General features: G+C 47.6%; 1 protein-coding gene and 1 pseudogene across 1 annotated transcript in view; both read left to right on the forward strand.

Annotated features, from left to right (window-relative positions):
- CFAP74 (cilia and flagella associated protein 74) overlaps window positions 1–22,388 on the forward strand; it is an 85,898-nt gene that overhangs the window by 57,082 nt on the left and 6,428 nt on the right. Inside the window, exons 22-27 of the mRNA XM_018059948.1 lie at window positions 3,736–3,857; window positions 5,760–5,888; window positions 6,082–6,169; window positions 6,675–6,848; window positions 7,852–7,985; window positions 22,041–22,317. Coding sequence (XP_017915437.1) covers window positions 3,736–3,857; window positions 5,760–5,888; window positions 6,082–6,169; window positions 6,675–6,848; window positions 7,852–7,985; window positions 22,041–22,317 — 924 coding nt within the window. The remainder of the gene's footprint in view (window positions 1–3,735; window positions 3,858–5,759; window positions 5,889–6,081; window positions 6,170–6,674; window positions 6,849–7,851; window positions 7,986–22,040; window positions 22,318–22,388) is intronic.
- LOC102186790 lies at window positions 21,474–21,851 on the forward strand (annotated as a pseudogene).

A 22,388-nucleotide genomic window follows, 5' to 3' on the forward strand; every position in this document is an offset into this window, starting at 1 on the left:
GGTGTTAGAGAATGTTCTAATTGCACTCTTTTACTTGTAGCTGTCCAGTTTTCCCAGCACCATTTATTAAAGAGACTGTCTTTTCTCCATTGTATGTTCTTTTCTCCTTTGTCATAAATTAGGTAACCATAGGTACATGAGTTTATTTCTGGGCTCTCTATCCTGTTCCATTGGTCTGTGTGCCTGTTTTTTGCACCAGTGCCATGCAGTTTTGATGACTGTAGCTTTGCAGTATAGTCTGGAGTCAGAAAGGGTGACTCCTCCAGCTCCGTTCCTCTCTTTCAAGGTGCTTTGGCATCCCTCCATGTTCCTTCCTCATGTCCACCTTCCCTGTGACCCAGTCTTTGACCGGTTCTCCTTACATGCCTCACAGAGGGCTCTGTACAACTGCCTTATTGTTTGATGCATGAGGGTTTGTGGTTGTTTTCTTATAGTAAACTATGCCTCCTGCCAGAACCAAACAGACCTCTTCCCCCCTGCTGCTCAGACACCTCTAACAACAGCTGCTCCCACGATAATGATGGAGCCACCCTGCTCTCCTCTGCTTCCCCTTAGCCTCATTTCCCTGTGTCCCCTCCCATAGCCATCCTTTTTTAATGACTCTGTATGTCTTTTAAGGAGCCAGGTTTTGTCTATGGATCCAACTAATGCTGTCTGGCTTTATGGGGAGACTCCAGTGTGTTCACAGCATAATACTGACACACTTAATCTCCAGAATATACAAGCAGCTCATGCAGCTCAATACCAGAAAAATGAACAACCCAATCAAAAAGTGGGCAAAAGAGCTAACCAGACATTTCTCAAAAAATTGAAATCATTACCTCTAAAATCAGGAACAAGACAAGAGTGCCCACTCTCACCACTGTTACTACAACTGACAAAGAATTAATCTCCAAAACACTGACACACTTTGTTTTACTTCTTCCATTAGTTGTATTGATTATTCATTTTATGATATTATTTCCTCACTTTCAATTTTCTTATTTTGGTTGGTTTAATCAAGTTGCTACCTATTCCTTTTCTTCCTGTTATTTGGAAATTCTACTTTCCATTCCATGAACAGTCCCCTCCACTTTCAGCCCCCAAATCCCACATGACTTTCTATTTCTTAAATGGAAGAGGAAAACCCTCCAGGACAGACTGTGCCCAGCAGGACACTCGGCCAGCACTTCCTTATGACCGAAATACAGTGTGACATTGTGTCCCTCTTACTGACCCTCTTTCTTGGCCTTCCAGTTTCACTGGAATTTTTAGAATCTCCTCTGAACCTGCTGCCACTGCTTTAGGAGTTCTGACCTGACACCATGGTCCATGTTTCCGGGCAGGTGATCTCTTCCCAGCTGTGACCACTTGATGCATCTGTGCTCACTGCACTGTCCTCTCCTCACCGCTTCGGGAGTCTTTGCTCTGCCATGATTCCTATTCAGCAGCCAGAGATTTGAGACAAGACACTCATTTGTTTGTAACAGAAACCCCAAGGAATGGGCCATGCCCTACAGTACCCCATAGTGTTCCATAACACTCACACTACCCACTGTCAGTAGTATCAATTGGAGTTCCACAGAGCCTCAGAGAACCCTACAGGACCCCATGGAGCCCCCTGGTATCCTACGGGACCCCACAGAGCCCCTGCTCTGTGACAGGAAGGAACAAAGGCCAGTGCTGGGTAACCAACCACTCAAGAGAGAACAGCCTGGCCGGGTCTGTGACTTTGAATCAGGCATGTGCCAGCCCATGGGGGCCCTGCTTAGTGAGGCAGGCAGTGAACACCTTGACTGCTCCTCACCCACTGACCTCTCCCAACCAGAATCGGGGACACACACGCAGCCAATGTGCAGCTCTCGGCCTCCTTGGGTGAGCAGGGGTCTGGGGTCCCCGTCCTGCCTGCCTGTTTTCCTGAGACCAGGTCCCTTATGACAGGTCTGGAACCTGCCAGCCTTCAGCCCCTTCCCATCCAGGGGTCTGGGGGCACTGCTGCCATCTCCCCATGAGGACGGCCCCCTTCCATGTCCAAGCCTCTCTTTCCCACCCTGCTGGCTCTGCTGTAGATGGGGGCTTCCTTGCCCCCCTTCATGGACGTCTGAACTCCGAGGCCTGGGTCTTTCTTCGCCCTCATTTGTCACGTGTCACCCCCTGAGTCCATCTGCTCGCCTGGAGCTGATTCAGGCACTGGCAAGACCGGCCTCTCTCTGACCTGCCTCACCCTTTAGCCAGGATGCTGCTCGGGGCCTCCAAGCCTCTCAGCCACTGCCCCAGCCAACCCCACTGCCTCTGACAGAAGAGGTTGCCTTTGTCCTCAAACCCTCTCCCGACTGCCCCAGCAGCTCCCTCTCCCTGGACCTGCTTTCTGTTTATTCTGTCCGGTCTGTCTCTGGCTCTGGAAATGGGCTGTGTGTTTCGGCGACCCAGTGGCCTTGGATCTGGTCCAGCTGTGTTCTGAGGTCACAGTCCTGCAGGTGGTAGGAAGGAAGCCCCCCCCACCCACCCAGTCTTGTGGATTGGTGGTCCCTGGTGCTACCCTGGGGGAGCTGCTGTGCACACACTCACCTGGCAGGACACCCGCAAAGCCCAGCTCTGAGACCAGGACTCGGGGTCTGACCTCAGGGAAAAGCACCTCTGTGTCTGGGCCCTTGAGAGACCTGAGCTTCCATCTGTGTTGGCCATGTGCACAGCCTGTGTGACACACGATTCTGTAGCAAAAGGGTTTTTCTAAACTGCTAAAAATGTGGATATTTAGGAAGCTGCTTGACACGTTTGTGAAAACCCATCATACGAATCTACCTTCTCATGTTTAAAATTTTTGAAAATAAACAGGATTATTTAAATTATATGATGTGGGGACCTCCCTGGTGGTCCAGTGGTTAAGAATCCACCTTCCAATGCAGGAAATGTGGGGTTTGATCCTTAATCAGGGAATTAAAATCTCACATGCCTCGCAGCCAAAAAAAAAAAAAAAACACCAAAACATAAAACAGAAGCAATATTGTACCAAATCCAATAAAGACTTTTTTAAAAAATTATATGACGTGAAGGACTTCCCTGGTTAGGAAGTTCAGTGGCTAGGTTCAGTGGTTAGGATGCTGAGCTCTCACTGCCAATGTTCAGTTCCTGGTCAGGGAACTAAGATCCCACATGCCTCAAAGCACGACCAAAAAATAAATAGAGCTCTGTGTATTTAAAAAAAAAATGATCTAATGTGAAAACTGCCATAGATCTCAAAAACATGGCCAGTGTAATTTTTTTAATATTTATTTGGCTGCAACAGGTCTTAACTGTGGCATGTGAGATCTAGTTCTCTGACCAGGGATCCAACTCGGATCCCCCACATTGGGAGTGCATAGTCTTGCCACTGGACCACCAGGGAAGTCCCATTGGCCAGTTTAATTGTTAACCTTCCAATACTTGTAAGAGCTGGGGCTTCCCAGGTGGTGGTAGTAGTAAAGAACCCACCTGCCAGTGCAGGAGATGCAAGAGACAGGTTCTATCCCTGGGTTCAGAAGATCCCCTGGGAAAGAGCATGGCAGACCATTCCAGTATTCTTGCCTGGAGAAAATCCCATAGACAAAGGAGCCTGGCGGGCTACAGTCCTTGGGGTTGCACAGAGTCAGACACAACTGGGCATGCGGTACTTGTAAGAATTACAGACCATGCTCTGAGCTCTGTGTTAGCGCTCACAAGCACCGCCTGCTCTGCTGATGAACATGCGTGTTGTTGGATTTTTGTATTCAAATTCAGTTATATTTCAAAGTCATCGGCGTGGCTATTGACGTGCCTGTCTGGGTGCTGAAGCCAAACGTGGACCTGAAGATCTGCATGTACGACCGGCTGTACCAGGACTCGATCCTCGTCCACACACGGTGAGCTCTGGCTGGATGAGATCTAAGACCTCAAGGTGGGGGTCTCCAGGGGTTTCCCTGAGAGCCCACTGGAACCCCAGGGCCGTCATAGGATGGAAGCCCGAGGGTCAGTGTCAGACAGAGGCTAACAGGTGCTGGGCTGCTGGCCTTGAAAACAGAAGAGGGGCCATGAACCAAGGAACATGGCGTCTCCAGAAACCGGAAAAGCCAGGAGAGTGTTCTTTGTGGAGCCTCTGGGGGAACCAGCCCTGCCTGCAGCTGGGTTTCAGCCGTGGGACACAGTGTCTGGACCTGACTTCCAGGACCACAAGGATAAATTGGTGTCATCACCCCTGTCTGTGGGGGGTCAGCACCCTGCACGCCAGGTCAGGCCCCTCGCAGGCACAGACAGGAGAGGGGGCTGGTCCTCTGAAGGAACATGGGTGGAGTTCCGAGAAAAGAAGCATGTTTCATGCACAGAGCTTTGCAAGGGTGTCCAGACACCATGGTTGTCATTTTTTTTTTTACTCTCCTTATTTTTTTTAAAACTGAAGTTCAATTAAGTGGAAAAAAGAGGCAAACCCAACAGTTAGAGCTTAGTGGATCTTCATTAACCAAATACACTGGTGTACTTGGCCGGCTGCTGCACCCAGGGTCCTGCTTCTCTCCGGAGGTGGGGGCAATGTCAGCCTGGGTGCAATTGGGCTGGTACCTGCCAGCTGCTGGGTCCCCAGATGTCAGTGCTGCAAACATCGGGGGACCTGCTTTTCCCAGGGGCTGGGGTCTCAGACCAGGGTTCAGACGGATTGTTCGGGAAACCAGGGTTTAATGGGGTCTGGTCAGTTTACCTTGATGCAAAGTGTGTCCACCCCTGGGGTGGGTGGGGGGACACGGAGCACAGGAGCTGTGCTTTCTCAGCCTGTCCCCTGAGGCACACACTCGACCTCTTAGGTTTGTTGAATGATTTTAGAATTCAATGTTATTACCAGTTTTATGGGTACAGGGGTAGCAAGTGAGTGAGTTCACAAAGACCCTAGTTGTAGTTGCCTGAGGGGAGCCCAGCCACAGCAGAAACCAGGGTGGGAGGGCCCAAGTCTGAACACCTTGCATGGTAGGGGACATTCAGTGCTGGGTGACGCTGGGGCCAGAGGTCAAAGTTGAGAGAAGAGAGACCTTCCTTTGTGATCTCAGGAGCTCACGGGTCACTCAGGGTCCCGATCGGCCCTGGGTTCCCCATGCAGAGGTACTGTGAGAATCATCCCAGGCAGTTAAGGAGACACCGGGAGGCCTGAGAGGCTCTGGACCAAGGCCCTGGCTCCCTGATGGCCTGGGGGTGGTCTCCTCAACAGGCCTGGGGCAGCTCACCCACCACCTCTCTTTCTGGAGACTGGAGAGCAGGTGGGGAGGGGGTGTCCTGACTGGGCTGTGGCCTGGGGGCTGGCTAGGATGGGACAACCCACATGGTTGACTGGGAGCACACCTGGCTTTCTCCGGCTGGTCCTGAGTTGAAAGCAAGGACAAAAGTTGGGGAAGTTGCCTTCACTGACCAAGGCCTGGCCACCTGGGGCCTCCCAAGAGTCCTGCAAGAGAGCCTGTGCCTGAGCGGGGAAGGGCAGAACTCTAGGAGGAACAGGGTCCTGTCTCCTGACCCCCGGCCTGTGAGGCACTTCCCAGAAAACACTCAGGTTCTGAGAACCGACTGGGGTAACTTTCAGTTGTGATGTTTTTATTTGTAAGGATTCCTCAGCCAATATCATTTCAGGAAAACCTGCCCCTGTGAGCAGGGCTCTGAAGCCACTCCGACAGTGGGGGTGGAGGGTGGGGGCTGTGCCCAGCAGGGCTGTGCCTGGAGGGGGTGTGCCGGGCCCTGTGGGGTAAGGACTGACCTCAAGTCGCTGTCCCACCCTCCCTTGGATGCTGCAGGTCGAAGGCCGCCTTGCGCCTAAAGTTCGAGGTGTGCAAGGAGCTGCGAGGCCACATGGAGCTCCTGCCTGAGACTGGCTACATCCAGGCACTGTCGTCCTACTCAGTGCAGCTCAAGTTCCTGCCCAGGTGATGGGCCCAGCGGGGGTCCGCTCCTCCTGGGTGGAGGGGGTCCTGAGTCACAGCAGGAAGCCAGCCCCAGGCTCCTGTATTTCTGACCTTGTGTGTACCCCGTGGCTCTAGCACCCTTTCAGTTGAGCCTTTTGTCATTTCTCAAATATAAAGAAGAAAAGAACATTCAAGTGCCCCGTGTCTCTTGCAGACACTCCCTCCCAGAAGACGCAGGGAAGTATTTTGACAAGGAGACCAGGGTTCTGGAGGCCCCGATGACTATCTGGGTGGCTGACCAGGTCTGTGTGGGGCTCATCTGGATGCCGGGCACCCTGGGGGAGCAGAGCTGTTCTGGCCTGGCTCTTGGAGCCCATCCTCATTGGCCCCCGGTCTTGCCCAAACAGCCCCTGCACAGGGGAGACAAAGGGAGGGGCTTGTGCATCAGAGAGGCCCCAGTGCTGTCCTGGGTGGGCGGGGCTGTCCCTGGGGCACCCAGACTCTCATGTTCATACAGTCCAGACCCAGGTGTCCAGGGTGTGCACATCCTCGGTACCGTGTCATCATGTGAGCTCACAATGCAGCGACATACAGATGCACTGATGCACATGTGTGTGCACATGTACCCTCCTGCCCCCTGCCCACCTGTGCTGCCTGTGCCATGCTGAGGCCAACAGGAAGCAGGTGTGTCCGTGAAAGGTGCAGAGTCAGCCGCCAGCTCACAGCAGGACTGGTGCTCTTCTCAGTTTTGGAGACACTTCCCTAACTGACCACAATGACCGAATGGCCCTGCCCTCTGCACTTCAGATCAAACCCTTGGGGTTTACCGTCCATGCTGTAGTCACCACCTCGGACCTGGAGCTCAGCCCCGCAGGGCTGGACTTTGGCTACTGTACCATCTACGAGGCCATCAGGACCCAAATCAGCCTCTGCAATCATTCCCTCCTGCCCCAGGAGTTTGGGTTCGTCGGACTCCCCAAGGTGCCTCGCTCATGTGGTCAGAGTGGGAGGTACTGGGCAGTGAGGGACGAGTGGCTGCTACCCTGAGTCCTGGTGCCTGGCCAGGCCTCACCCACCTGCAGACTCCACGCTCACTCCCAGGCACCTCAGCTGGGGTCTCTGACTGTCCCCACCTCACCCTGCCCCCTCAAGCTCTCTCCACCTGCTGTACGCACAGCACCTAGAGTTCTCTCCCCTTCCCCCCTTCCTGAGACTCTGGTCTGCCTGGCCCTGCAGGGCAGCCAAGAGAGGCCCAGGCCTGGCTTCCCTCAGTCCTCCGGGCTGCCCCACCAGAGACCCATTGTCTACCCTCATGTATGCAGACACATTCACATACTCACCTATGCTCACATGCATGCACACACATTCATATAATCACATACACCTGTGCTCACATGCATGTACACACTCATACACACATTCATACACCTGTATTCACATGCCTGTACTCAAATGCATGCACACAAACTCATATACTCACATACACCTGTACTCACATGCATGTATACACATACACTTCTGCTCACAGGCACACACACTCACATACACCTGTGCTCACATGCATGTATGCACTCATACACACTCATACATGTGTGCTCACATGCACACACACTCATACACTCACACCTGTGTTGACATACGTGTACAGACAATACACACCCTCATACACCTGTGCTCACATGCATGCACACACACTCATACACACAGACACAGCTGTGCTCACATGAATACACACATTCACATACATACCTGTGCTCACATGCGTGCAGACACACACAAACACACCACCCTTTCACATGCACTCACTTGTACACATGATCACATACACAGAGACAGACTCACACCCGTATAACACACTTACATACATGTCACCAGACACACATTCGTTTGTGCTCTGCCACACGCCTGTCCATGTTGCTCCCGTGGCACTCCCCAACAGGTCACCTCATTTTTGCTTTCCTATCCATGATCTTCCTCTTGCCAGTTTGTGGACATCCAGCCCAACGACGGGTTCGGGACAATCCTGCCACTGGAAACGCTACAGCTCGATGTGATCTTTCAGCCCACCAAGGCCAAGGAGTACAACTTCGAGCTCATCTGCAAGTCAGAGATTAACCGGTGAGCCTGACAGGAGGGGCGCGTGCAGGGCCCGGGCAGCCAGCTGGGAATGGCAGCCCCTGGCTAGCCAGGCTGACTGCAGGGCTGGGCAGCAGTGCCAATCTCAGAAAGCTCCAACCTAGGTCCGCACACCTGGATCCAGGCCTACCTTGCAGGCGTGTGAGATGTGCACATGTGTGCATGCACCTGTGAGCGTGCGTGAGTGTGCAGAGCATCCCCTGGGCACAAGCCCCACCCGCCCTCATGTACTGTGTGATGGGCTGGTCCCCGGCCTCTGTGTCCACCCTGAGAACTGGGGCTGAGAAGGCAGGGGGCAAGGGGAAATGGACTGGATGACAGGGTCTGGCACGAGGGCCAGCTCTTGCTGATTCTCAGTCGCCTCCTGGTGCCAGGACAACCCCTCGTGGAGCCGGCCCACCTGCCCCCTCCTTCCCTTCCTCTCCTGTCTGCTCTTTGGTCCTGGCTGGGGGGCTGGCAGCCCTGGGGCGTGGGGTGGAGGGAGGGTTAGCACCCTCCGGCCAGGTGGGTGGGTGACGGGAAGCTGGAAGGGGTCTACAGGTGGTGATTTTAAGGAGCCAGTGCAGAGCGAAAACCCCTGGAGGAAACCCAGGCACAGGCTCTGCGCAGCTGCGGCCCCCACCACCCTCCCTTCCCCTCGGCTCTAGTGACCCACCCTGGGCTGGGCCCCTCCTGGGCTTGTTCACAACTCTTTCAGCCTCTGGAAAATAGCCCCATGAGAAAGGCGCATTGCAAAGTTATCTCAATGCCCAGAATGCGCTCCAGCCTATGGCAGAAGCTCCTTAGATGTCTGTCGATTGAATGAGCATTTAATTTTCTTCAAGAACTATCTACAAATAAATTGAAATTTCCAAAAGCTTATCCAAGAGCCACCTTGGAAATGCTAGCAGTGGTTAAACTGTGAGGCCTCAGGGAATAAAGCAGTATTCGGTAGTCCAGAGAGACCCAGTGGCACACACACCCCCACCCCACTGCCCCCCACAGAGCATGGCTGCCCATGGGCTCCCAGACCTGAGAGCTGGGCCCGTGCCCAGCACCGCCGCCTGAGCACCAGCCACAAGCATGACCCCGTCCTGACTCCTTACCTCCAGTCTCACAGCTAAGTCGTCAGTAAGGCCTGTTGGCTCTACCTTGAAGACCGCCCCCACCTGGATGCCAGGGCTCCAAAGCCCACGTTCTGCCTCCCCTCCCCCATGGTCCCCGCCACGGCCCCCACCCCCTGGAGACGTGTCCGTGCAGCCCACCTGCGAAGGACACTGAGTTTGGCACAGGTCCCCAGCAGGTTTCTGTGTGAGCCCAAGTTCTCATCACCCATGGCTTAGTGTCTAGGAGGGGCGTTGCCAGGTCACAGCGTCAGTTTCTTTTCAATTTTATGTTCTCCCCCATAACGTCCGGGTGTCTGGCTGCTGCACCCCTTCCAGCTGTGGGTAATGTCAGGTTTCCTTGTCTGCTGGATGGAGAGGCATCCTGAGAGGTGTGTGACAGTGTCTTACTAACTCGTGTTTCCAACAACTGAGAGCTTGGAGCTTATTTGCCATCCATGTATCTTTTTAGTGAAAAGTATTTTCCGGTCTTTTGTCTATTTTTTAAAATCGGGGTTTTTATGGAGTTTCGAGTGTTATTTATATACTCTGATAGAAGTTTCTTGTCAGATTTGCAAAAAATTTCCCCAGTCTCTGGCATGTTTCAATCTCTTCACACTGTCTTCTCGTAAAGCAAAATTTTTTGAGTAACTGAGAAAGAAGTACAGCAAGGCTGTATATTTTCACCCTGTTTATTTAACTTATATGCAGAGTTCAGTTGAGTTTGTCTGTTGCCCCTTCTCCTCCTGTCTTCAATCTTTCCCAACATCAGGCTCTTTTCCAGCGAGTCAGTTCTTCACATCAGGTGCCCAAAGTATTGGAACTTCAGCTTCAGCATCAGTCCATCCAATGAATATTCAGGACTGATTTCCTTTAGGATTGACTGGTTTGATCTCATACATCATGCAAAATGCTGGACTGGATGAAGCACAAGCTGGAATCAAGATTGCCTGGATATGCAGATGACACCACCCTTATGGCAGAAAGCGAAAAGGAACTAAAGAGCCTCTTGATGAAGGTGAAAGAGCAGAGTGAAAAAGCTGGCTTAAAGCTCAACATTCAAAACACAAAGATGATGGCATCCGGTCCCATCACTTCATGGCAAATAGATGCAAAAACAATGGAAACACTGGCAGACTTTATCTTCTTGGGCTCCAATCACTGCAGATGGTGACTGCAGCCACACAATTAAAAGACGCTTGCTTCTTGGAAGAGAAGCTATGACAAACCTAGACAACATATTAAAAAGTAGAGACATTACTTTGCCGACAAAAGTCCATATAGTCAAAGCTATGGCTTTTCCAGTAGCCATGTGAGAGTTGGATGTAAAGAAGGCTGAACGCCAAAGAATTGATGCTTTTGAGCTGTGGTGTTGGAGAAGACTCTTGAGAGTCCCTTGGACTGCAAGGAGATAAAACCAGTCAATCCCAAAGAAAATCAGTCCTGAATATTCATTGGAAAGACTGATGCTGAAGCTAAAGCTCCAATACTTCGGCCACCTGATGTGAAGAGCCAACTCACTGGAAAAGACCTTGATGCTGGGAAAAACTGAGGGAAAGAGGAGAAGGGGGCAACAGAGGATGAGAGGGTTGGATGGCATCACTGACTCAATGGAAATGAGTTTGAGCAAACTCTGGGAAATGATAAAGGACAGGGAAGCCTGGCATGCTGCAGTCCATGGGGTTGTAAAGAGTTGGACATGACTGACTGACTGAACAACAAGTCCTCTTTATCAACTTTCTGTTTTTGGATCTTGAGTTTGGTATCATATCTAAGAACTTTTTTCCCTAACCTAAAGTCACAAAGGTTTCTTCTAAAAATTTTACGAATTTACATCCTACTTGTGCATTTATGTTTTACTTTGATGAATCATTGCATCAGGTGTGAGATACAGCGTGAAGCTGAAGGGCTTCCAGTCACTCCAGCGGCATCACTTAAGACAGTAGCAGAGGGCAGAGCCCACCCCCTCACACTGGGGACACTCTGCACAGCCTTTACACCTGAAAGTCTATTTACCTGAAAAAACCTTTTCTTTCCTGAGTACCTAATACTAACACATTAGCGTATCCACTCTTCTGGAATAAAATGTGTCTGTACAAGTCTGATGGCAACCCAGTACTTAAGGGACCTACTTCTTCATAGAAAAATCAAGGGAATTCCAGAAAAACATCTACTTCTGCTTCATTGACTAAAGCCTTTGACTGTGTGGATCACATCAAACTGTGGAAAATTCTTAAAGAGATAAGAAGACCAGACCACCTTACTTGCCTCCTAAGAAACCTGTATGCAAGTCAAGAAGTAACAGAACCAGACATGGAATAATGGACTGGTTCAAAATTAGGAAAGGAGTACATCAAGGCTGTATATTGCCACCCTGCTCATGCAGAGTACATCATTCAAAATGCCAGGCTGGATGAAGCTCAAGCTGGAATCAAGATTGCCAGGAGAAATACCAGTAATCTCAGATATCCACATGACACCACCCTAATGTTAGAAAACAAAGAGAGACTAAAGAGCCTCTTGATGAAAGTGAAAGAGGAGCATGAAAAAGCTGGCTTGAAATTCAACATTCAAAACACTAAGATCATGGCATTCAGTCCCATCAATTCATGGCAAATAAAGGGGGAAAAATGGAAACAGTGACAGATTTCATTTTTCTTGGGCTTCAAAATCATTGTGGATAGTGATTGCAGCCATGAAATTAAAAGATGTTTGCTCCTTGGAAGAAAAGCTATGACAAACCTAGACAGCCTAGTAAAAAGCAGAAATATCACTTTGTCGACAAAGGTCCCTGTCGTCAAAGCTCTGATTTTTCCAGTGGTCAGATATGGATATGAGACTTGGAATGTAAAAAAGACTGAGCACTGAAGAATTGATGCTTTTGAACTATGGTGCTGGATAAGACTCTAGAGAGTTCTTTGGATATTAAGGAGGTCAAACTAATCAACCCTAAAGGAAATCAATCCTGAATGTTCATTGGAAGGACTGATGCTGAAGCTGAAGCTCCAATCCTTTGGCCACCTGATGCGAAGAACCGACTCATTGGAAAAGACCCTGATGCTGGGAAAGATTGAAGGCAAGAGGAGAAGGGACAACAGATGATGAGATGGTTGGATGGCATCATCGACTCGATGGATGTGAGTTTGAGCAAACTCTGGGAGATGGTGAAGGACAAGGAAGCCTGGTCTGCTGCAGTCCTTGGGGCTGTAAAGAGTCAGACATGACTGTGTGACTGAACAACTTCTTATCTAAAATCCAGTAATTTTATAAGAACACACTTTGTGTTGGTTGTTATCAATTGATTTTCTCAGGTACATGGTGCTTTTCAAATCTTTTTTTTTTTTTTTTTAATTTCAGGAACACTTCCTTGAATTTCCTGGAGAAGGAAATGGCAACCCACTCCAGTATTCTTGCCTGGAGAATCCCATGAACAGAGGAGCCTGGCAGGCTACAGTCCATGGGGTTGCAGAGTCGGGCATGACTGAGCGACTTCACTTTCAGTTTCCTTGAATTTTAGTCCTTAAAACATTTGCTTTATTCTTGTCTTTCGGTTTTCCTCCTGGGACCCTCCTGAAATAAATATAATGACTTGTCTTTGCTTTGTTCACTTTTGCCACTTTTTCTTGATCCTTTTCATCATTTTTAAAATATGATTTCTTTATTTATTTGGGTGCACCAGGTCTTGTTGTGGAATCCGGAGTCTCAAACACACCTCAGGGGACACTCAGGACAGTGGCGTATGGTTTATTACGCCAGCAGGTCCAAGGGGAATCAGTTCCCAACAAGTGCCCTGATGTTTCTGAGAGGCCCAGTTTTATTACCCCCCATCCACCACATGACTGGTTACATGTTAGCAACCTATTTGTTGTATATGACTGAGTTTTACAACAAGTATGTGCTAGGAGAACAAACAATTAAGGTTAAAGTGGGGGGAGACAATGAGTATGGATCAAGGGGGAATATCTACATGGTTAACCTAACAGGACCACAACTATAAACTGTGTTTGCCATCTGTAGGGAAGGAAGTCTCCAGGAGACCTGGTTTTCATTAGCAACAGTTTCCTCACTCCTGGGCAGGCTTCAGGCCCAGGTTACATCCTATCTTTAAGATGCATGACAAGCTTCAAGATGGAGTCTCTCCTGCTTTCCTCACTCTGGCCCAAATATCCTTAGTTGTGGTATGTGGGATCTTCAATCTTCGTTGTGGCACGCACGATCTTTAGTTGCGGCATGTGGGATCCAGCCCCCAGACCAGGGGTGGAACCTGGGCCGCCTGCACTGGGAGCCTGAGGTCTTATCCACTGGACCACCAAGGAAGTCCCTCATCATTTTTTTAGATATTTCCACTCTTATCTCTTCTTCCTCTTAAAGAATTATCTTCCTGGTTTCTTTATTCATGGTTCCCTTCTGAGTTTCTAAATTTCTTTTATTTGTAATTCTTTCCTGAGTCGTTTGTGGGTTTTTTGTTTTGGCCACGCCACACAGTCTGTGGGATCTTAGCCCCCCAAGCAGGGATCCAACTCTTCCACAGTGGAAGCGCAGAGCCCTGACCACCGGACTGCCAGGGAAGTCCCCTTTCCTAAACTTTAATCCCTCACTTCTGACTTCTTGTGATTCTGATCTGTTTTTTCATATGTTGTATTATTTTCTCAAGTCTGTTAAGCTCACTTTGAATGATCACATTGCAGTTTTCAATTCTCTTATGGGCACATCTCTCTGGCATGTTTTACTGTCTATATAAATTTTATTTATTCTGTTCCCTTTTTCTCTTTTAACAGCTTTATTTGTGGTTTGATCTGGCTCCTTTCCCACTGCTCATTTTTGCAAATGGTAGCTTCTCCTCAGCTTTGAGAGCCCAATTCACACTTCCCTCCTTCATGGCTCTGGGGTGCCCTCTTCAGTATGTTGGGGTCAGCGACTTCCTTAGGGCCACCTCCTCTAAGCCCTCCCTTCTGTTTTCAGAGGATCCCAGAACTAGCTTGCTGTACCCTCCACCCACAATAGCGGCTCTTACATTTTTATCATGTTTGCCTCCGGTTTCCCTTTGTTACAGAAATAGATCATCTGCTTGCAGCAAGCGACATGCAGACCCCCTCCCTCCCCAGAGCCTCCCACTGCCAGAATCTGCAGGGTCCTTCTGAATTCTGGGTGTCTGACTTTCAATTCCTATTGGCATATTTATTGTTTGTATGTATTCCTGGGGCTTCCCTGGTGACTCAGACAGTAAAGAATCTGCCTGCATGCAGGAGACCTAAATTTATGTAAATGCAGGGTGACCAGCCAGGTCAGGCTGTCCAGGAAAGGGGTTCCCAGGATGTGGGACTTCAGCGCTAACACCAAGGGCGCCTCAGGTGGCTGGGGCGGCGGGGTGGCAGCGTGACACCCCACATCGGTCACATGGGTGGTGTCAGAATCCACATAGCAATCTACATCTTGCTTCTGCTTTTCCCTCCAACTCTATGGGAGTACCTGAACCACATGAACACATCTAAGGATGTTCATGGACATGTTAAGTTGGAGGGCTTGTGAACCAGCAAAAGTAATGCTTAGCAGGAAGTTTCTAGCTCCAAATGCATATAAAGAAGAGGATAGAGTGTGCAAAATCAATCATTTAACCTTCTGTTTCAAGAACTGGGAAGAAAGCACAGCAAATTAAACCCAAAGAAAGTAGAAGGAAAGAATGTAATAAAGATAACAACAATGTAAATCAGTGAAATAAATCAAATATCCAAAAGAGAAAACAATAAAACTAAAAGTCTGTTCTAGAAATTAGTAAATTTATTACTCTTAGCAAGTCCAATCAAGGTTTGTTTTTTTTTTTTTTAAAGAGAGGGAAAAAAAACACACAAATTGCTAATCTCAGGTATGAAAGGGGACACATCAAAGATCCTACAAACATCAGAAAAATTTTAAAAAAATGTTATGAACAACTTTACAGCAGTAAATGTGACAGTTTGGGTATAATGGGCAATTTTCTAAAAAACAAAAACTTACCAAAACTGACATGGAGAAAAAGGGAAAATCTGAATAGTCTAATAATTGAGAGGGAAATCAAATGCAAAGTTTAAATACTCTTATAGAAACTTCCAGTAGGGATGTCCCTTCATGATCACAACCTTGTCATGGCAACGGGCTTGCGTAACCCAGTGAAGCTGTGAGCCATGCCTTGCAGGGCCACCCAAGACACATCAAAGTGAAGAGTTCTGACAAATGTGGTCCACCAGAGGTGGGAATGGCAAGCCACTCCAGTATTCTTGCCATGAAAACCCCATGAACAGTATGCAAAGGCAAAAAATATGACGCCAGAAGATGAGCCCCCCACATTCAAAGATGTTCAATATGCTACTGGGGAAGAGCAGAGAAACAGCTCCAGAAAGAAAGAAGCAGCTGAGCCAAAGTGGAAATGACGCTCATCTGTGGATGTATCTAGTGGTGAAAGTAAAGTTGGATGCTGTAAATAACAATATTGCATAGGAACCTGGAAAGTTTGGTCCATGAATCAAGGTAAGTTGGATGTGGTCAAGCAGGAGATGGCAAGAATGAACATCAACACATTAGGAATCAGTGAAATAAAATGGATAGGAATGGACAAATTTAATTCTAAGACCACTATATCTACTACTGTGGGCAAGAATCCCTTAGAAGAAATGGAGTAGCCCTCATAGTCAACAAGAGTCTAAAATACAGTACTTGGGTGTAACCTCAAAAAGGACAGAATGATCTCGGTTCGTTTCCAAAGCAAACCATTCAACATCACAGTAATCCAAGTCTATGCCTCAAACACTGATGCCAAAGAAGTTGACCAGTTCTGTGAAGCCCTACAAGACCTTCTAAAACTAACACACACTGAAAAGATGTCCTTTTCATCACAGGAGATTGGAAAAGTAGCAAGTCAAGAGATACCTGGAGCAACGGGCAAGTTTGGCCTTAGAGTACAAAATGAAGCAGGAAAAAGGCTAACAGAATTTTGTCAAGAGAACACACTGGTACTAGGAAGCACCCTTTTCCAACAACACAAGTGACGTCTCTACACATGGATATCATCAGATGGTCAATACCAAAATAAGATTGATTATATTCTTTTCAGCCGAAGATAGAGAAGCTCTATACAATCAGCAAAAACAAGGCCTGGAGCTGACTGTGGCTCAATCACTTCATTTCAGTTCAGTCATGTCTGTCTCTTTTCGATCCTATGGACTGCAGCACTCCAGGCTTCCCTGTCTATCACCAACTCCCAGAGCTTGCTCAAACTCATGTCCATCGAGTCGGTGAGGCCATCCAACCATCTCATCCTCTGTTGTCCCCTTCTCCTCCTGCCCTCAGTCTTTCCCAGCATCAGGGTCTTTTCCAAAATGAGTCAATTCTTTGCATCACATGGCCAAAGTACTGGAGATTGAGCTTCAGCATCAGTCCTTCCAAATATTCAGAACTGATTTCCTTTAAGACAGATTGGTTTGATCTCCTTGCAGTCCAAGGGACTCTCAAGACTCTTCATTACAGTTGAAAAGCATCAATTCTTCGGTGCTCAGCTTTCTTTATGGTCCAACTCTCACATCCATACATGACTACTGGAAAAAAACAGCTTTGACTAGCTCAGATCATCAGCTCCTTATTGCAAAATTCAGACTTAAAAATTGAAGAAAGTAGGGAAAGCCACTAGTCCATTCAGGTATGACCTAAATCAAATCCCTTATGTTTATAGAGTGGAAGTGACAAATAGTTTTCATGGATTAGATCTGGTAGACACCGTGCCTGAAGAACTATGGACAGAGGTTTGTGACACTGCACAGGTGGCAGTGACCAAAACCATCCAAAAGAAAAAGACATGCAAGAAGGCTAAGTGGCCGTCTGAGGAGGCTTTACAGATAGCTGAGAAAATAAGAGAAGCGAAAGGCAAAGTAGAAAGTGAAAGATATACCCAACTGAATGCAGAGTTCTAAAGCATAGCAAGGAGACATAAGACCTTCTTAAATGAACAATGCAAAGAAATAGAGAAAACAATAGAATGGGAAAGACTAGAGATCTCTTCCAAGAAAATTGGAGATATCAAGGGCACATTTCTTGCAAGGATGAGCACAACAAGGGACAGAAACGATAAGGACCTAACAGAAGCAGAAGATATTAAGAAGAGGTAGCAAGAATACACAGAAGAATCATACAAAAAAGGCCCTAATGACCTGGATTACCATGATGATGTGGTCACCTAGAGCTGGACATCATGAAGTGTAAAGTCAAGTTGGCCTTAGGAAGCATTACTATAAACAAAGCTGGTGGAGGTGATGGAATTCCAGCTGAGCTATTTCAAATCCTAAATGATGATGCTATTAAAGTGCTGCATTCAATATATCAGCAAATTTGGAAAACTCAGCAGTGACCACCAGACTGAAAAGGTCAGTTTTCATTCCAACCCCAAAGAAGAGCAATGCCGAAGAATGTTCAAACAACCATATCGTTGCACTCATTTCTTATGCTCATAAGGTTATGCTCAAAATCCATCAAGCTAGGCTTCAGCAGTATGTGAATCAAGAACTTCTGGATGTGCAAGCTGAGTTTAGAAAAGGCAAAGGAACCAGAGATCAAATTGCCAGCATTCATTGGATCATAGAGAAAGCAAGGGAATTCCAGGAAAACATCTACTTCTTCTTCATTGACTTTGTGTGGATCACAATAAACTGGAAAATTCTTAAAGACATGGGAATACCAGACTGCCTTACCTGTCTCCTGAGAAACCTGTATGTGGCTCAAGAAGAAACAGAACCAGACGTAGAACAACTGAATGGTTCAAAATTGGGAAAATTGAGTACATCAAGGGTGTATATTGTTACTCTGCTTATTTAACCTGTATGCAGAGTACATCATGCAAAATGCTGGGCTGCACAACTCAGAAGCTGGAATCAAGATTTCCAGGAGAAATATCAACGATCTCAGATGTCCAGATGATACCACTGTAACGACAGAAAGTGAAGAGGAACTAAAGAGCCTCGATGAAAGTGAAAGAGAGTGAAAAAGCTGTCTTGTAACTCAACATTTAAAAAACTAAGATCATGTCATCTGGTCCTATCACTCATGGCAAATAGAAGGGGGGAAGTGGAAGCAGTGACAGATTTTCTTGAGTTCCCAAATCACTGAAGACAGTGACTGCAGCCATGAAATTAAAAGATGCTTGCTTGCTCCTTGGAAGAAAAACTATGACTAACCTAGACAGCGTAGTAAAAAGCAGAGACATCATTTTGCCAATTAAGTTCCATATAGTCAAAGCTCTGATATTCCCAGTAGTCATGTGCAGATGTGAGAGCTGGACCATAAAGAATGCTGAGCATAAAAGAATTGATGCTTTTCAACTGTCGTGCTTGGGAAGCCTCTTGAGAGTTCCTTGGACAGCAAAGAGATCAAACCAATCAATCCTAAAGGAAATCTACCCTGAATGTTCATTGGAAGGACTGATACTGAAGCTGAAGCTCCAATTCTTTGGCCACCCGACTCACCGGAAAAGACCCTGATGCTGGGAAAGATTGAAGGCAAAAGGAGAAGGGGACAGGAGAGGATAGTTACATAGCATTACTGACTCAATGGACATGAATTTGAGCAAACTCCAGGAGATAGTGGAGGACAGAGGAGCTTGCCGTGCTGCAGTCCATGGGGTCACAAAGCATCAGACATGACTTAGCAACTGAACAACAACAAACAACTAAGGATATAATGTTCAACGTGCTAAATATAATTAACCCTGCTTGTATGTTATACAGGAAAGGTAAGAGAGTAAATCCTAAGTATTCTCATCACAAAGGAAAAAAAAATTATTTCTTTAATTTTGTTTCTATGTGACATGATGGATTTTCACTAAACTTGCTGTGAATATCATTTCACAGTATATATGTCAAATCATTTTGCTGTACACCTCAAACTAATGCAGAGCTGTGTCAATTACATCTCAGTAAATCTGGAAGAAAACAAAATAAAGAGGCAAAAAATGTAAACGTGACAAAAAGGAAACAAAAATTGGCAATAAATATATTTTAAATGAAAAAATTAAAACAAAGCTTAAGAGCTTCCCACAATGAAAATTGCAGATGACTTCACTAATGAGTTCTTCCAAACATTTAAAGAAAAAATGATGCCGATCTTAAACAGATCTAGAGAACAGGAGAAGCAGGGAAACCTCACTACCCTTGGCCCATTGATGCTGCTGCCGATGGGGGTAGTTTTGATGATGATGGTGATGATGATATGATGGTGATGGTGGTGATGATGATGGTGGTGGTGGTGGTGATGGTGGTGGTGGTGATGATGATGGTGGTGGTGGTGATGGTGATGATGGTGGAGATGGTGATGATGGTGGTGGTGAAAGTGATGGTGGTGATGGTGATAATGACATTCTGGGTTGAGCACATGCCCAGAGCAGGGCTGAGGCTCCCTGGAGCCTGGCCCTGGTAACTGGCACCAGCCACCTATGTAGTCAGATAAAGGAATATGGAAGCTTGCAACCAGGTGGGGAGGCCAGATACATTGCATGTCTGCCTCTGAAGTCAGAAGAACATTCCCACAAGTTGATGGGCTTGTCTCACCTCAGTGGTTTGGTTGGGGAGAGAAACATGTAAAGCACACTCAGAGATAAGCACACATTCTCAACATATGTGGTGGTACTGAGTGGCAGGACCTTTTGTGTCTCCACTGAACTCAGTGCCTCCAGGTCACAGGGCAACAGCCTCTAGCTATGCCTGGGTGATTGGACCTGATAGTCTTTTTTTTTTGTAATATTTCTTTATTTATTTGGCTGCGCCGGGTCTTAATTGTGGCAGGTGGGACCTTTAGTTGTAGCATGAAGGATCTCATTCCCCAACCAAGTATTGAACCTGGGCCCCTTGCATGGGGAGTGCAAAGTCTTAGCCCCAGAGCCACAAGGGAATTCCCTGGACAGCCTTTTCTCAAAGGAAAGTGGAGCAGAACATGAGAGAACCGCAAGGGAGATCTTCAGAGGGACAAGTGAGAATGTAAAGGACGGGGTTGCAGGGTTGACAGACTCGAAGCCCGCCCCCGGAGCTATCCCCTGTTCCCTGGTCAGTTGAGCAAGGCCAAAGCCACAGCCCTCATGGGCACCTTCCTGAAGTGACTCCAAGCACCTCTTATTTTTGTATGTAATAAGGATCACATTGTGGCTCAGCTGGTAAGGAATCTGCCTGCAATGCGGGAGACCTGGGTTCGATTTTTGGGTTGGGAAGATCCTCTGGAAAAGGGAAAGGCTACCCACTCCAGTATTCTGGCCTGGAGAATTCCATGGACTGTATAGTCCATGGGGTCGCAAGAGTCGAACACGACTGAGCGACTTTCATTATTATACACATTTATGCTTTTTCTATTAATCGAGTTCTAATAATAACCTCAATGACTTCTCCACCCAGAAGGATATATTTTTTTAACTATTTAGAGCCTGTGCTTACAGGACACAGAAATATACACTGAAATATTTCAGCATATGAACACATTTTTGTTACGGACAAGAATGACAGGGTCATCGACATCACCTCATAAAGCATTAAAATATATGAAATTAGGGTAAAATTCTATGACAAGAGTGCCATGGGAACAGGAGTTCAAAGAAATATGGAATGTAAATTTTCTAGCTGTTAAAATGCCAAATATCTGGGTTTTTTAAATGGATAACGGCAGGAATCAATTCATTATGGCATACAGATTCCCATGTTTATATTTAAAAAGTAATTGATCAGTTTCACTTTTAAATTTTATTTATTTTTGGCTGTGCTGGGTCTCTGTTGCCGTGCAGGCTTCCCTCTAGCTGTGTTGCACGGGCGTCTCACTGCGGCGGCTTCTCTTGCTGCAGAGCACAGGCTCTAGGGCATGTGGACTCAGTAGCTGTGGTTCTGGGCTTAAAGCACATGCTCAATAGTTAAGGCACATGGACCTAGTTGCTCCACAGTATGTAGGATCTTCCTGGACCAGGGATCAAACCCATAGTTCCTGCACTGACAGGTGGGTTCTTTGCCACTGAGCACCTAGGGAAGCTCTGTCATTTTATTTTTAAATGTCATGCATATGTTTGTCCTCAGTCGTGTCCAACTCTTTGCAACTCCATGGACTGTAGCCCTCCAGGCTCCTCTGTCCATGGGATTCTCTAGGCAAAAATCCTGGAGTGGATAGCCATTTCCTTCTCCAGGGGATCTTCCCAACCCAGGAATCAAACCCATGTCTCTTGTGTCTCCTGCATTGCCAGGCAGATTCTTGACCACTGAGTTACCTGGGAAGCCCTTTTAAATATCACTGAATATTTAAGGAAATAAATCAGACACCTCCATTGCAACTTCTATTGCAACTGTTTAAACTTGTGATGAAAACTGTAACTATCCAGTTAAAATGTGCACAGGAGCTTCTTCCGGGGACAGCATCTAGAGGCATTCAGGATGGTGCAGCGTCTGACATACCACTGTAGGCTGTGCTACAATACAACCTCTAACAAAACCAAGCTGAACCCCTGGTAATAGAATTGTTTACACTTATACCAAGAAGGTTGGGAAAGCAACAAAATCCACATGTGGTTTTCCCCCCGGGCCAACTTACAGGCGTTCATGCTGTGAGACCTAAAGCTCTCATGAGGTTGTCTGAAAGGAAGAAATACATCAGCTGAGCCTTTGGTGGTTCCACGTGTACTAAATGTGTCCGTGACAGGATCAGGCACGCTTTCCTTACTGAGGAGCAGAAGATCATTGTGAGAGTATTGAAAGCCTAAGCACAGAGTCAGAAAGCTAAATAAAAATGAAGCATTTTTGAGTAATAAAAACAAGTGTGCGCAGGGGTAGATGGTATTTTGGAAATTGACTAAAACTCATTAATGGGGTGGGAAACCAAACCTGTGACTCCTGCTGTCCTGGTCCCGGGCGTCCCTGTGTTGGAGGCCACCTTGCTCAGCCCCTGGCTGAGCCGCTCATGCTGTCGCTTCCAGGTGCTTCAAGCTGGCATGCCGGGCCGTGGGTGTCCACCCGCCCCTGGAGCTGTCCCACTACCAGATCAAGTTTGCAGCCACCTCCTTGTACGACACATCTGTGGCCACCCTGTACGTCATCAACTCCCACCTGAGCATGAACTCACTGACCCACTCCGTGCCCCGCATTGGCTCGGAGGACGCTTTTCCTGTGGGGCCCACATCTTTCGAGTTCCTGCTGCCCCCAGATTCGCCCATCACCATCTCACCCTTGGTGGGCACTGTGTGGCCAGGAAAGGTAGGTGTGAGCCCCACAGGTGGGCTGTGGTGGGGGGCAGGGCCTGGCTCTGCCCACCCTGGACCTCGGTG

This window comes from Capra hircus, chromosome 16 (genome assembly GCF_001704415.2).
Source record: "Capra hircus breed San Clemente chromosome 16, ASM170441v1, whole genome shotgun sequence".
Lineage (NCBI taxonomy): Eukaryota > Metazoa > Chordata > Mammalia > Artiodactyla > Bovidae > Capra > Capra hircus.